The 13,311-nt window shown below is 34.1% G+C and overlaps 1 protein-coding gene across 8 annotated transcripts in view; it reads left to right on the top strand.

The window, feature by feature from the left end:
* The window catches only part of SLC4A10 (solute carrier family 4 member 10), a 343,489-nt gene that overhangs the window by 207,172 nt on the left and 123,006 nt on the right, over positions 1-13,311 (top strand). For 5 of the 8 annotated variants that reach the window (XM_061436804.1, XM_061436824.1, XM_061436787.1 and 2 more), the window contains exons 7-8: positions 7,013-7,104; positions 8,070-8,159. In XM_061436804.1, coding sequence (XP_061292788.1) covers positions 7,013-7,104; positions 8,070-8,159 — 182 coding nt within the window. The remainder of the gene's footprint in view (positions 1-7,012; positions 7,105-8,069; positions 8,160-13,311) is intronic. The other 3 variants (XM_061436796.1, XM_061436845.1, XM_061436835.1) reach the window with 3 other exon arrangements.

Raw genomic sequence — 13,311 nt, 5'->3', positions numbered from 1 at the left:
ATAATTATGTGTGTTAAGAATTCTGAAAATGTGAATATACATCACCAATTTAGAAATAAATCTCCTATCCAGAAGTGAAAGAGGGTGAAAAGTGAAAGCGAAAAAGAGGGTGAAAGACCTTTATTACTAAGGTTCTCAATCTACTTATGGACTCTAAAAACTGGTTCACTCTAAATAAATACTCACTATAAATATAGATTTGACGTTCTGCTTCAAGATATGTAATAGAGATTACATTTGTTTCTGCAGTATACTACAGAGAGATACAAAAGGGTTTCAATACATCCAAAATGGTAAAGATAATATTCTCATTATTTAAAAAAATCTCTTCACTATTTTATGCAAAAGAGACTTTTGAAAATTAAAACTATAGGAATTAAATAGAGTGAGGATTTCCTAGAAACTAGAAAACAGCAAACGTTTTCCTTGCCAAGTAGAGGGATGGAAACAAGCCCCCTCTTGTTTAAAGTATTATATAATATATAAAACATTATATAATATAATACCTTTATAGAAGTGAAACAACTGATACTCCCTCAGCAACAAACTGATACTTATATAGGGAACTCTATAAAAGAGTCATATCGAATAAAGTTTCTGCTTCCTTGGTTGACCTGTTCCTTGAACATGCTACCTTGGTAGTAGTCCCAAGGGTTAAACGTTTAGACATTTTCAACCTGAAGATCAAGTGGGATTCTTCCCCAAGTTGTGATTAGACTTACAAGGTAGTGATTTTGTTGCTCTTCTCCCCATCTGCTGTATTTTGTTCATACCTTTTTTAGTAACTTGTGATCATGTATCAATCTTATCTCCAAGTATGCTAGCTTAACTTCTTTGTATAATTTTTTTCTTGGTATACTGCACATTCTCTTAAGGGCTAAGACACAGGATGTTATGGATTCACCATGCATTTTTAATGCCACCATGCTGTGTTTAACTTTCACTTTTCATTAAGCATCAAAACTGTGAGAATTAAATGTCTGATTCTGATGTTTCAATAAAAAGTGACAGTTCTATCTGGCAAAACAACAGCAAAAAGATAATAGAAAGCTCATATCTTCTTTAACATTAGAACTCAAAAGAATACTGTGGAAAGTACTCAAATATATAAAGATATTTGAATAATTTCTTGAAACTGGAAGGACTTTCCAAAATAAAACAAAGGCTTTTGTATTTAATGATTTAGAAAGCAAGATATATCAGTATTTGTAGTAATCATTTAGATCATACATTCAATTGTATTTTTGAGACTCTGGATTACAAATCTATTCTAAAATATTATTACCCTTGTTGTAACCTTTACATTAAAAAAATAACTTAGACTTAGTTTCCTTAGGTGTAGGGTGTCTTCATTCCACTGTTTCCTTTACTAATAATTCTCTTATTTCTTTTCCTTCACTTATCTTTTCTCTCTCCTGTTCTGAACACTTTCCAGTTGTACCTTTTATTTAGGATCTTAAAAGGAATTGCAGAGCAGAAGGTCTCTGACTTACTTTCAAAACTGTAGGTTTCTGGAGAACATTTAGATTTGGAAGGATGAAATGACTTGACTCTTTAGGCCGGCACAGATTTCAGCCCTTAAAGTGATGTACACGTCTGTATTGTGAATGATTTTTTTTTATGGCTTTAAAAATCAGTATTATGGCTTTATAATTGCATCTTTTACAAATGCTGTACTTTTCCCAGATATATAATGTTTTATGTGTTTACATATTTATGTGCTTTCTTATTTTTAAAATACCGTTACCTCATAAGAGATATCAAGAGTTTAAAAAGTATCCGTTTATAATGTTTTAACCTTGATGGAAAAAAAAAGCTAGAATAATAATTCTTAGAATTACTTGAGAGAAAAAATTTAAAAACTCATGTAGATGATACAATCAAACATTATATAGTAAAAGTATTTTCCAATACTTTTCTCAAAAAAAAAAAATAAAGATGACGTTGACATAACTCGTTTGGTCTGTTGAGAAACTATACTGTTGCTACTTAGTTTTGGAAACTCAAAAGTAGGTCTTAACAGCAAAAATATTTCTAGGATGATGTGTTTAAATTTATTTCTTATGTTACATAATTATTTTCAGACATACTAATTTTTCTCCAAGTTTAATTATGTGCATATTTTCATGTTTTTGAAGTATAGCTCACTTAATCAACATTTTCTAAATATTTAAGCCTTTCTTTCTTCATGTTTTCTATTCCCATGGATAAATGTATTGTTACACATGTATGTAACTTTGTCATTCATTTTTATATTTCTTTATTTTGCTCTGTCTTGTGTCTGTCTCTAACAGGCTCATCTCATCTCTGTACCTCCCTCATCTCCTACCCTTTGGGTACTCTAAATGCGTTGAAGGTTTCTGAGGTAGTGTAAACCAGCTTGGTCTATAGGTTAACAGTATTGTACCTCCATGTCTTCATCCCAGTTTCCTTCTATTACATGTGATTTTCAGTGGATTAAGCAATAGAAAATACTGGTTTACTTCAGTGATATATTTTTCTCCTACTGATTTGAATTTGGCCAAATAGAGATTTAAAGGCTGCCGTTTTATATACATAATTTATTTAAAGAGGAAGAAAACTATAAGTAAGGAATTAAATGAATTAATGTAATTTTAATCATCTTTTTGAGAACTTTTTTGTGGTTGTATTTCAGTATTGAGAGGCTTTAATGATATTGACACTACTTAAAGTGAAAAAAAAAAAAAAACTAATTCTTTTGAGATAATCTCATGTTCCTCCCCCACAACTTTATGGTGAGGGAAATGATTCTGCTAGTCTCACAACAGACTTGGTGAAAAATTTTTGTGTAACAAGCAGAGCTTCTATTTTCTAGTTAGAGGTTGCTCGAATTGCTCTCAGTTTCCTCCTGTGCTTGCCCATACCTATTTTATGATTTGCCTTGAAAAAGTACATGGCATATAATAACTTTTTATTTAACTTATATATGATCCCTACATGGAGGTCCAGAGGAAAAAAATGAATTCATGACACAAAGGAAAATCAATTCAAGCAGTTGTTGATATGAATACTATGTAATATATACTTTGATATAGATGTATAACAAATACTGGAATTTTGGATTTAAGATGGTGAATTCTTTGAATTTGAAAGGTTGGAAAAATAAAAGTACTGGTTCCTTAAGTGTTTACATTTAAATAATCATGAATGGTAGCCATTCCCTTCTCCAAGGGATCTTTCTGACCTAGGAATTGAACCCAGGCCTCCTGCATGGCAGGCACATTATTTACCATCTGAGTCACCAGGGAAACCCAATCATGAACAGGTCTCAGTTAATTTTTAGCTAATTCATCAGTTTTTGAATAATTTACCCTAGATATAATAAAGTTTTAAGTTAATAAATGTCTTTTTTTTGGATAATCATCTTAATCTCTAAATGTTATTTAGATATTATAATAACAAATTGATTAAATATTGCAATGACATTTACTTATAGAATATATTAAAATGGACAGTGATCAATGGTTGAAGTGAAGGTAATCTAAAGAAACAGGCAAAAACATGTATGTTCAAAAACACTGTGGCATATTGATTGGAAAAATTATAATAAAAATAGCATTCATAGAACTTCTACATGTGTATGGGAGAAGGAAATGGCAACCCACTGCTATATTCTTGCCTGGAGAATCCTGTGGACAGGGGAGCCTAGTGGGCTGCTGTCCATAGGGTCGCACAGAGTCAGACACGACTGAAGCAACTTAGCATGCATGCATGCATTGGAGAAGGAGATGGCAACCCACTCCAGTGTTCTTGCCTGGAGAATCCCAGGGACAGGGTAGCCTGTTGGGCTGCCATCTATGGGGTCACACAGAGTCGGCCATGACTAAAGTGTTAGCAGCAGCAGCAGCAGCAGCTACATGTGTATGTGAATGCTAAATCCTAAGTCTATACTCTTTCATCCTGGAGTGGGGAAAATCCTAGCAAGTTCTTTGTTATCCTTTTAGGAAACATATTCACTTCTGGCTGAGTATAAAATCCTGTACCTGAAAATTGTATTCTGTGAACTAGTATTGCTTTAGATATGAATGAGAAAAAAAGGGAGGCTCTTTCAAAACCTAAATTTACTGATTCTTCTTATGTAATAATATTTGAGTTAATGAGAGTCATTTTGAAATCTAAGCCATCACCTTCTTCTGAAAGGCAGTGATAACTGGAATAAACTAAAGAAATCAGTGTTTAGACAGAAAAAGATAGTTGATAACAGAATTATAAAACTGATTTAATTTATGAAATTTTCAGTAGTCAAATAGACTGTAGTTCATGTGCACATTTTAGACAGGTGGTAGGTAGATAGAACAAATAAAATTTTAAGCTTTATTTAAAGGCTTCAATTTTTTCAAAATAACCTAAACCAAACCTCGTGTTTAATTTTTCAATAATGATATTATACCTGTGCATTTTTCTGTATCCTGTCACTTTCAGATACTGCCTTAAAGTATATACATTTAATATGTGTTGTTTCATTTTAACAAATTAACATACACACTAGAAATAAGAGTTGGAGTACTTTTTAAACTTTGATGAGATTAAATGTGTTTACTAATATTTGCTAATAGTTAACTATTATCACTGACATATGAGTGATATCAAACTTTTGGGTTGTATTCATATGTCACAAACTTACAGTTTTTATACTTTTTGTCCCCTGCATTGGCATATGCATTCTATGCACATACTTAGAATCCGGAGCTAGGAGGAAAATTATCATCATCTAATATGTCTCCTGCTAGTTAAATACTCTCCACTGGTTATTATCCACGTCACTAAAACAGTTATAGAAAACATTTTTCAAATCCCTTCCTGATGGTCAACTTTATGAGGTATATTTTATAAAATTTTTAAAATAAGAATAACAGTAAATCTCAAAATATATTAATGTTTATAAGAGGAAATACAAGTGCCAGTTTTAAAACATATCTCATGAGTTGAAGGCAATTTATGAAATAGTCTGCTTTTGGAGTATATATGTGAAAACATAGGCTGTGCAATTTCTTCAAATTTTAAGTTGCAGCATATTTTCTATCCCATGAAATCTCTTTAAAGTTGATGATTTTTTATTAAGTTGACTATTTTTGTGTCTGCTCATTGAGTAAAATAATTGTTCTTCCATGTGGTTTTCTATCACATGAAATAAATTATTAAAAGAAAGCAGATATATGTTTATTTAATTTATCCATGCCTTGAATTTCACCATTCAGCTTTATGGAACATTCAGTAAATTTAGGTTTAAATATATCTAATGTTCTAACTCATATGGAGAAATGATGTGAAACTGGTGATTGAAGACATCTGTTAGTAGCACAAATGCATTATGTAAAAGGTTTTTTTTTAAGTATAGTTATTATTTTGAGAATGATAAATGAAATGTCTGCTAATGAACAGTTCACAGCCATAGCTGCACACTGCAGTTAGAAATGGGAGAATGAAAATAACTGCTGAAGCTTAAGTCTGTCACCTCTCTAAAATATAATTTTTGGAACTTGCTGTAATCAGAATTGGTATACATGATTTAAGGTGAATTTTCTCTTAAAATCATTTAAAAAAATCTTCATCAAATATGTTACTTTACTTTGTTTAATGAAAGCAGTGAAATATTTAAACTTTAGAAGAATCTTAAGCCCATTACTCTCTGGCAAGATAATAATTTTAAACCATAAAAATTATACCTATTAAAAAATGACCCCTGCCTGAAAGGCTTAATGTTCAAAAAGCAAAATGATAGTAATATTTGAAAGTAAATTATTAGTGTTTTACATCACACGTGGTAATTTCTAGCTATCAATGGATAAGTGGATTTCAAGAGAGAATTTAAAGAAGTAGTATGTGTATGCACACTAGCAGTTTAGAGAACTTCAGTTACGTACAGACTGCAGTGATTATAGAGATGAGTCTAAAAGTAAACTTTGAATAAAGTTGGGATTTAGGGAGGTAGAGAGAAGAGTTAGGCAGAAAAATGAGAATATTACCATCTAAGACAGTGGGGAATAAGAGCAGTATTTTGGAGTAACTGAGTAATGGTCATAAAATATGATCAAGGCTTCAAAGCTGGATTGTCATTACTCATATCACAGTAAAAATAACAAGTGAGGATAGCAATAGGTTAGGGAAAAGAGAGATACATGTGAGATTAAGCAAACATTTATTTTTATAACTTAATTGCTAAATATGAACAGATTTCAGATAATGTGACTGAAAAGAATACTTCATATTTAGTGAATAATGAAATGTAATTACCCTTCGTTAACCATTGTGACGTTCTTAGCTGTACTGTCCACTTAACTAATATCATAATCTTTCTTTTAATGGGAAAAAGACTACAAAATAATTAAGTTGCTAGTTAGTATTAATGGAAAACAAATACAATTCAAATTTATTGATCTTTTGCAGACTAATATCAATATATTTACAGAGTTGAAGAGTGAGAAGCATAATATATATACAGTATTTGTAATATATAGGTGAAGGTATTTCTAACTGAATCTCTCATACAGAAATTTCCAAAAGCTGTTGTCAAAGAACTTTTTCTCTTTGGTTTGTTTTTCAGATGCAGTAGAAAACTGTAAATACACTATGTACTTTTCAGTTAAATATTTGCTCTTTAAAAAAAATTATCTATAAAATTCTTCAGTCTGAGTTTAGATCATAAGAGATGTATATATATCATTAGTTTTGGATAAAATTTAAAAATCACTGATGTTTCAAGACTGTAATTAGATTAAAATCATTTTTGTAGTTGTTCTTTCTTCTTAGAGAGTAACTGTTTAGTTTTAATCTGAGAATGAATTTTCATCTCCTTGACTGAATTCTCCCATTTCTATCTGTAACTGATAAATAAGAATATTTGTATTTCTTGATATCTATTTATATTGACCCTTCATGCTTACCTCATAAGTTCATTAAAAAAACCTATGTTAGTTTAATTCATATTGCATGCAGTATGTCTAGAATTATGTAAGTAATTGTTTGTATTTTGTAATAACAATCTCTTTAGCAGGCCAGGTTGTTTCTCCTCAGTCTGCACCAGCCTGTGTTGAAAATAAAAATGATGTGAGCAGGGAAAACAGCACAGTTGATTTCAGCAAGGTAAGGTTTTCTCCCTCTAATTTAAGTAGTCTGTTAAGTTGTTACTAGATATTACCAACCATTTTAAGAGGTGTTGACACAATTTTTTGCATGCATATATGTTTTGTTTCTTAGCCAAAGCTTGATATTGTTATAATGTTAGCATTTAAGTTCATGTGTAATGTTTTGCCTATTCGTAAAATCAAATGTGTAGATTTTACACATAGTCTTCAGGTTTCAGCCACTTGGTATGATGCATCTCTTCCAGTAAAAAGGATAACTGAACTTCACAGGGAATTTAACAGATGTTTACTGTTTAAAACTTTCACTGGTTTCATTTTTCAAAATTGTTTCCCCCTCTATTTGTGGAAAAGTAAATTGTATAACTTAAAGCTTCATTGTTGTAATTAAGAGAAAGGCATTAGTGTTAAAAAACACTAAACATATTAAGACTGACAGAATTTTGAATAAAAACATAATAAAGACTGACTCTCTTGAGGGATCCATCTAATTGGAGACAATTCAAATGAAAAATCATTGATTTGAATGTGTTCTGTGAAAATAATGTGACTTTGCTTAGCAAATTCCTGATGTCCTATATGTGCTATTGTAGGCTGTGGCAAACTAAACAATCATGAAAGAATTTTAATATTGACCAGAAATAAAGGGAGTCAACAGTTTTCTTTATTGAAGTGGCTGAAACAGTGGTACCTCAGAGTAATTTTTTTCCCCCCATAAAGTCCTTAGCACTGGCAATGGTTCTAACAGTGGGAGGAGATGGGAATGGGAGGCAGTGTAGAGGAGGTTGCCTGCATCAAGCTTCTGAAAAGAGTAATAGCGACCAGCCCCTTGTTGCTGTTTCAGAACCCCTCTGCCAAGGCCCCAATTGTCTGGATCTAGTCACGTGCATGCTCTCCCTCTGGTGCCTGGCAGAGTCCCTGTGGGAGCATGGTGTACCAGCTTAAGTCTGTTACTTATGCGTGCAGGGGCTGGGAGGCCAACAAAAGGGGCATACTAGCCCATGTGGGATGAAACAAAGACATGAGAAAGGACCTCCACACCAGCAAGACAGAGAGGTGAGGGCATCCTTGGGCTCTGTTTCGACAGTGGCGCGAAGCTCATCTCACTGTATGGAGGCGTGTGACTCAATATTAAGCCAGTTCAAGTGCATTCCATTTCTGCTCCAAAAAATATCTTTTTAAAGCATTACATCTTCATTCGTCTGCAAGTTGGAATAAAATTGTTGAAAATTGCCATACATTTAATTTCTTGATGTTCTTCATTTGAAATATCTTAAAAGCAATGACATAAAAAGTTGCTTACTTATTTGTGCAAGCATTAACAGTATAACAAGGGCACAGTGAACATTCTCAAAAACAGTGATAATAAATCACATCTTTTCAAATAAATTACCTTTTACCTTTTCTTAAGGGATATAACCCACTGACACTGAATTTTATATCTCTATATCATTTTGGTTTTAGTTGTCTGACCTATTTTTGCAGCCTTCAAAAATGCTTCAACACATTTGAAAGAAAATGAATATAGCCAATGGGAGACAGTAGTCTTATCTTCAGGGTCCCTAGAACAATTTGAACTATAAAAGAGTGAAAAATAGATTTTCTTTTCTTTAATCCTTTACTTTATTACGTTTCAGATCACTGGACCACTCCAGTTTTTAATGGGAAAGTTAAATTTCTAGAGCTCTCTCTGCAGTGCCAACCATCTGTATTTCTTGGTGTCTTGCCCATAGCATGGCACATTGAAAAGAACATGTTTTTTGAGAACAAGTATGGGATCTTAACTCTACAATTTACAAGCTACCTGATATTGGAGAAGTTCTCTGAACTTCACCTTTGTCACTTGTAAAATAAGAATAATACCTATTTATAATTTTTTGTGAAGATTAAATGAGAAAATAGAGAGAGCCTGTCAGAGTGCTGGGTTTATAGTGTTCCTGTTGTTCACTCGCTGAGTACTGTCCAACTCTTTGCGACCCCATGGACTGTAGCCCACCAGGCTCCTCTGTCCTGTACTATCTCCTGGAGTTTGCTCAGATTCATGTCGATTGAGTCAGTGATACTATCTAACCGTCTAATTCTCTGCCATGCCTTTGGGTGTTCAATAAAATGTGGCTACTACTATTATTGCTGTATTGTTGTTGATATTAGTGCAAACAGTAGTGCCAAAAGTAAACACTAGAGCAAAATTTAATGTGATTTGGTCTCTACTGGATCTTTAGTGTCTTGAACAGTGTCTTGGATGTATGTGAACAATGAATCCTGTGAGGTTCAAGGCAATTTGAACAGACCTTTGGCTCTGGATTTTTTTTTTTTCCAGCAAAGTAATACTTCTTACCTTATATTGTGAAAGGGTAGAGAAGTAGGATTTGGAAAGAACAAAAGTGGTACATCATTATGGAAAGAGACTTTAGTGCCAGATTTTGCAAGTATATGAGTTAAGGATTTTTAACCTAGGGATTTCAGATTGGTAGTAAATTTATCAAAGTGAATCAGTTAGTTTACATATTACCTTAAATGTTTTAAGTTTAATATGTAGATTCCAAACCCTGGTAGAATTTTGAAATATGAAGGTGAAAAAAAGTCTTTTTTCATTTCATGTTACTTGATCCTATGTTCTATCTACATTCAAACCATGTATCTTTTAACCCTTCCAGTGGTTAGGCCCATCAAACTTACTCATTTAGGAGTGTTTTTGAATATAATCTGAATTGTCAGTTTCATTTTTTTTGATTTCTATAATGCTTTTAAAAAGCAGATATGTTGTGTTTTTAAACTGACATAGAGACTATTTTATTATTTGACTATATATATGACTATTTTATTATTTCCCACATGTTGATCAGTTCAGTTCAGTTGCTCAGTTGTGTCTGACTCTTTTCAACTTCATGGACTGCAGCACAACAAGCTTCCCTGTCCATCACCAGCTCCCAAATCTTGTTCAAACTCATGTCCATTGAGTCGGTGATGCCATCCTACCATCTCATCCTCTATCATCCCTTTCTCCTCCTGCCTTTAGTCTTTCCCAGCATCAGGGTCTTTTCCAAGGAGTCAGCTCTTCGCATCAGGTGGCCAAAGTATTGGAGCTTCAAGTTCAGCATCAGTCCTTCCAATGAATATTCAGGACTGATTTCCTTTAGGATGGACTGGTTGGATCTCCTTGCTGTCCAAGGGACTCTCAAGAGCCTTCTCCAACACCACAGTTCAAAAGCATCAATTCTTCGGTGCTCAGCTTTCCTTATGGTCCAACTCTCACATCCATACATGACCACTGGAAAAACCATAGCTCTGACTAGATGGACCTTTGTTGGCAAAGTAATGTCTCTGCTTTTTAATATGCTGTCTAGGTTGGTCATAGCTTTTCTTCCAAGGAACAAGCATCTTTTAATTTCATGGCTGCAGTCACCATATGCAGTGATTTTGGAGCCCCTAAAAATAGTCTCTCACTGTTTCCATTGTTTCCCCACCTATTTGCCATGAAGGGATGGGACCGGATGGCATGATCTTAGTTTTCTGAATGTTGAGTTTTAAGCCAACTTTTTCACTCTCCTCTTTCACTTTCATCAAGAGGCTCTTTAGTTCTTCACTTTCTGCCATAAGGGTGTTTTCATCTGCGTATCTGAGGTTTTTGATATTTCTCCTGCAATCTTGATTTCAGCTTATGCTTCATCCAGCCTGGCATTTCACATGATATACTCTGCATATAAGTTAAATAAGCAGGGTGACAATATACAACCTTGACATGCTCCTTGTCCTATTTGGAACCAGTCTGTTGTTCCATGTCCAGTTCTAACTGTTGCTTCTTGACCTGCATACAGATTTCTCGGGAAGCAGGTAAGGTATTCTGGTTTTCCCATCTCTTGAAGAATTATCCACAGTTTGCTGTGATCCACACAGTCAAAGGCTTTGGCATAGTCAATAAAGCAGAAGTAGATGTTTTTCTCGCACTCTCTTGCTTTTTTGATGATCCAACAGATGTTGGCAATTTGACCTCTGGTTCCTCTGCCTTTTCTGAAACCAGCTTGAACATATAGAATTTCACAGTTCATGTACTGTTGAAGCCTGGCTTGGAGAATTTCAAGCATTACTTTGCTAGCGTGTGAGATGAATGCAATTGTGTGGTAGTTTGAACATTCTTTAGCATTGCCTTTCTTTGGGATTGGAATGAAAACTGACCTTTTCCAGTCCTGTGGCCACTGCTGAGTTTTCCAAGTTTGCTGGCATATTGAGTGCAGCACTTTCATAGCATCATCTTTTAGGATTTGAAATAGCTCAACTGGAATTCCATCACCTCCACTAGCTTTGTTTATAGTGATGCTTCCTAAGGCCCACTTGACTTCTCATTCCAGGATATCTGGCTCAAGGTGAGTGATCACATCATTGTGGTTATCTGGGTCATGAAGATCTTTTTTATATAGTTCTTCTGTATATTCTTGCCACCTCTTCTTAATATCTTCTGCTTCTGTTAGGTCCATACCATTTCTGTCCTTTATTGAACCCATCTTCGCATGAAATGTTCCCTTGGTATCTCTAATTTTCTTTAAGAGATCCCCAGTCTTTCCCATTCTATTGTTTTCCTCTATTTCTTTACATTGATCACTGAGGAAGGCTTTCTTATCTCTCCTTGTTATTCTTCGGAACTCTGCATTCAAATGGGTACATCTTTCCTTTTCTCCTTTGCCTTCTCTTCTCTTCCTTTCTCAGCTATTTCTAAGGCCTCCTCAGACAAGCATTTTGCCTTTTTGCATTTCTTTTTCTTGGGGATCGCCTTGATCACTACCTCCTATACAATGTCATGAGCCTCTGTCCCTAGTTCTTCAGGCACTGTTGTCTATCAGATATAATTCTTTGAATGTATTTGTCACTTCCACTGTGTAATCATAAAGGATTTGATTTAGGTCATCCCTGAATGGTCTAGTGGTTTTCCCTGCTTTCTTCAGTTTAAATCTGAATTTGTTAATAAGGAGTTCATGATCTGACTGTGGCTCATATCAAATGTTGATGGCTTCTTTTAATTTCAAGTGACTTAAAGGAACTGCCGCATTATTTTCTATGTAGAAGGAACTCCCTTCATCATCAGTCTTTAAAGTATGAAATATATTGCATTATAAAATCCTAGAATTCTAGGAAACCTTAAAAATCTCATTGAGAAGGGAAGAAAACTGAATCCCAGATTAAGAGAGCTACTAGAGATCACTCGCTGGTTAGTGTTACAAGACCATGTCTCCCCAGGGAATTTCTATTCATTTTCCTGTACATTCTACAATGGGCTTGAGACTTAAAACTTTCTCCCTAAAGACTCATGTGTATTTCCTTCACATCTTAGTGTGTAACTTGTCCAGACATTTATGGTTCCACCATTATCTTTGGTCTAACCTTGTTCCCCAGTGATATAACTGTTTCTCATTCACAACTTAAGTGTCAAATAACCAGAATAAAGCATATTTCCCTTCCTAGTGTAAAGGTCTGGAGACCCCAGATGCATGAGTATAAGTCCAGATCCATGAGTATATAGCTTGGTTTCTTCAAGATTCTCTTCAGAGGACTAGAAAATTCCAGGATTTCTTTATTCCATATTTGAGTCCACTTGAGGACTGTCTTAGGAATGTAGGTCAACCTAACTCCTCAGAGCTATTTTTGATATTTGTAGTTTTATAAAAAGTTAAACTGTGGTCCTTAAATGTGACCTTTTGTTGTATTAAAAGTTAGATTGCCAAATAAGGTTCTTTATGAATTGTATGTTAAGATAAATATAAAAATATAGGGCTATCCCAGGAATAATATATAATTGTATAATATAATAAAATAAGTAGATAATATATATCTATTACCCCCAAATATATGACTAGTCCAAGAATAATAAGTACTATAATTTAGAGTGGGCTTCCCTAATAGGTCAGTTGGTAAAGAATCTGCCTGCAATGCAGGAGATCCCAGTTTGATTCCAAAGTTGGGAAGACTCTCTGGAGAAGGAATAGGCTACCCACTCCAGTATTCTTGGGCTACCCTTGCAGCTGGCTGGTAAAGAATCTGCCTCCAATGCACAAGACCTGGGTTTGATCCCTGGGTTGGGAAGATCTCCTGGGGAAAGGAAAGGCTACCCACTCCAGTATTCTGGCCTGGAGAATAGTATTATACTATATATATTAGTATTTAGTATAGTATTATACTATATATAGCATAGAGTATTACAATAATAATGGGTCTT

This window comes from Bos javanicus, chromosome 2 (assembly GCF_032452875.1).
Source record: "Bos javanicus breed banteng chromosome 2, ARS-OSU_banteng_1.0, whole genome shotgun sequence".
Lineage (NCBI taxonomy): Eukaryota > Metazoa > Chordata > Mammalia > Artiodactyla > Bovidae > Bos > Bos javanicus.
The sequence above is the reverse complement of the archived record's forward strand: the minus strand, read 5'-3'. Positions and strand labels throughout refer to the sequence as shown.